At 35.7% G+C, this 1,932-nt stretch overlaps 1 protein-coding gene across 1 annotated transcript; it reads left to right on the top strand.

The window, feature by feature from the left end:
- The first annotated feature begins 229 nt into the window (after positions 1-229).
- Positions 230-994, top strand: LOC131858154 (nuclear transcription factor Y subunit B-2-like). The gene has a single exon (XM_059211235.1). It carries the CDS (start codon positions 317-319, stop codon positions 701-703), a length of 387 nt encoding a protein of 128 aa, XP_059067218.1. The 5' UTR covers positions 230-316; the 3' UTR covers positions 704-994.
- Positions 995-1,932: the final 938 nt, after the last annotated feature.

Below are 1,932 nucleotides of genomic sequence, written 5' to 3'. Positions count from 1 at the left end.
CGGAAAGAAAGATAAAAAAATCTGTTCCACCAAAGATAGTATAGAATAGTTAAAGTGATGACAAGTGGAATGATCAGAACATGACGGTGGTTTTCTTTCCCATTTTAGCATATCCTGTCTCCCACAATGATCTAATGTTTAACCTTGTATTAGACTGCATATGGATAACAGAACTGTATGTGTCAGATGTTGATAAGTAATGGGAGACAATAGCCTGGATAGTCCTCCATCTGCAAGTGATCTCAACAAGTACAGAGAAAGTGGAGAGATAAGAGAACAAGACAGGCTGCTGCCCATAGCAAATGTGAGTAATATCATGCGCAAGATCCTTCCCCCCACGGCCAAGCTCTCTAAGGAGGCCAAACAGACCATGCAAGAATGTGTTTCAGAGTTCCTCAGTTTTGTCACCGGAGAGGCTTCTCACCAGTGTCAAAAGGAGAAAAGGAAAACACTCACTGGTGAAGATCTGATATGGGCGATGGCCTCTCTTGGCTTTGAACATTATGCACAGGCTTTGGAAAATTATCTCAAGAGGTACAGAAAAACTAAAGCTGAACTGATCTCTTTGACAATACCGGGATTCTCAGATCAGTCCTCTACTAATGACAACCAGAGGGATGCAAGAGAAGACCCACATCAGTACTACCATTTTCATATCTGTGGGAAGCTGGTGGAGGGATCAAGCAGCCACAACGAGCAGTAGTCTATTGTCAAACAGGAGGAAGTTCAGGTGGCTATGGCAGTTTCAAAGAACCATCATGATATGTTCTTTATTTAGTTTTACCAAAGTGTTTTCTCTGTCATGGTAAGTGTCTATTCTACCAAGTATGGGTTGTGATTGTTTTCTTTGTAATTGGTTTCAATGTGACCATCATCTTGCAAACAAAAGGCGTGTTTTAGGCAAATCAGGGCTTACAAATAGGACATGCAGAAAGATGTGCTTAACATTAGTCTGTGACTGATAGGGGCTTTCTTTTTTGTTGCCGAAGACCTGGTAAGGGAACAATACAAATTTGTCTCCATATCTGATAATACTTAGTCGTACATTGAACATCTGATCTCAATCTCTGTGTGACGGAATTCCCATGATTCGGGTTTTGAATAATGTTGTCTTATACATTTTTTTGATCGAAGTTTGAAATGGAGGTCGTACACAAAAGATAGGTAACGTAGAACTCGAAGAACATTTATTTTGACTCTCAATGAAAGGGAAGCGTCATGAACAGTATTATCCTTGTTCATATGTTGTTTGATAGTTTGTTCTTTTCAGTTTTTTTGAGAAAGAAATTAATGTTCTTGTTAATTAAGTAAATATAATTAAATATATATATTTTTTTAGTTATAGTAGGCAAGTATAGATGTTGTAAAAAAGAATATCCATTAAATATGATCATGTCATAAATAGTAATTAGTCAAGCACAAATGTTTAAGTTTGTGATCAAAGATCATATATAAATTGATGAAGATGGTAAAATTATATGTATGGATGAGAATAAAAAATTCTTCCTGGTTGTGTCAATTGGACATTCATGGTATAAACTTGCAGACAATGATATCGCTTTTCACGTGCTCAAGATTTTACTTGTAAGTTTTTGCTATTTAAAATATCTTCATATGCAACAAGCATAAAACATACACATAAATTTTAGAGCTATTGCTAAGTGATATGCATGCACTAGGATGATACAACCCAATAATCTAGATTTCTTGCCTGATTCAAATTTTGACCACAAAATGAAATGATTGTCCTTATGTGATCAAATAATATGAAGCAATAGTGAATGAATAGAATTTAATGTAGTTAATATCCTTTGTTGCATATCCATAGTGTGAGGATTTGTGCAAAGTCAATGGTGGACCAAATTTAATTTGGTAAATGTTTGATTTAGTTTTTGCATTAAAGTGGAATGTGATAATGACTATGGGTATGTG

The sequence above is a fragment of the Cryptomeria japonica genome, chromosome 9, assembly GCF_030272615.1.
Source record: "Cryptomeria japonica chromosome 9, Sugi_1.0, whole genome shotgun sequence".
NCBI classification, from domain to species: domain Eukaryota; kingdom Viridiplantae; phylum Streptophyta; class Pinopsida; order Cupressales; family Cupressaceae; genus Cryptomeria; species Cryptomeria japonica.
This window is presented reverse-complemented; position numbering and strand designations above follow the sequence as displayed.

Coding starts and splice junctions, on each gene's coding strand:
- LOC131858154 (XM_059211235.1), top strand. CDS start 317: ATGCGCAAGATCCTTCCCCCCACGGCCAAGCTCTCTAAGGAGGCCAAA.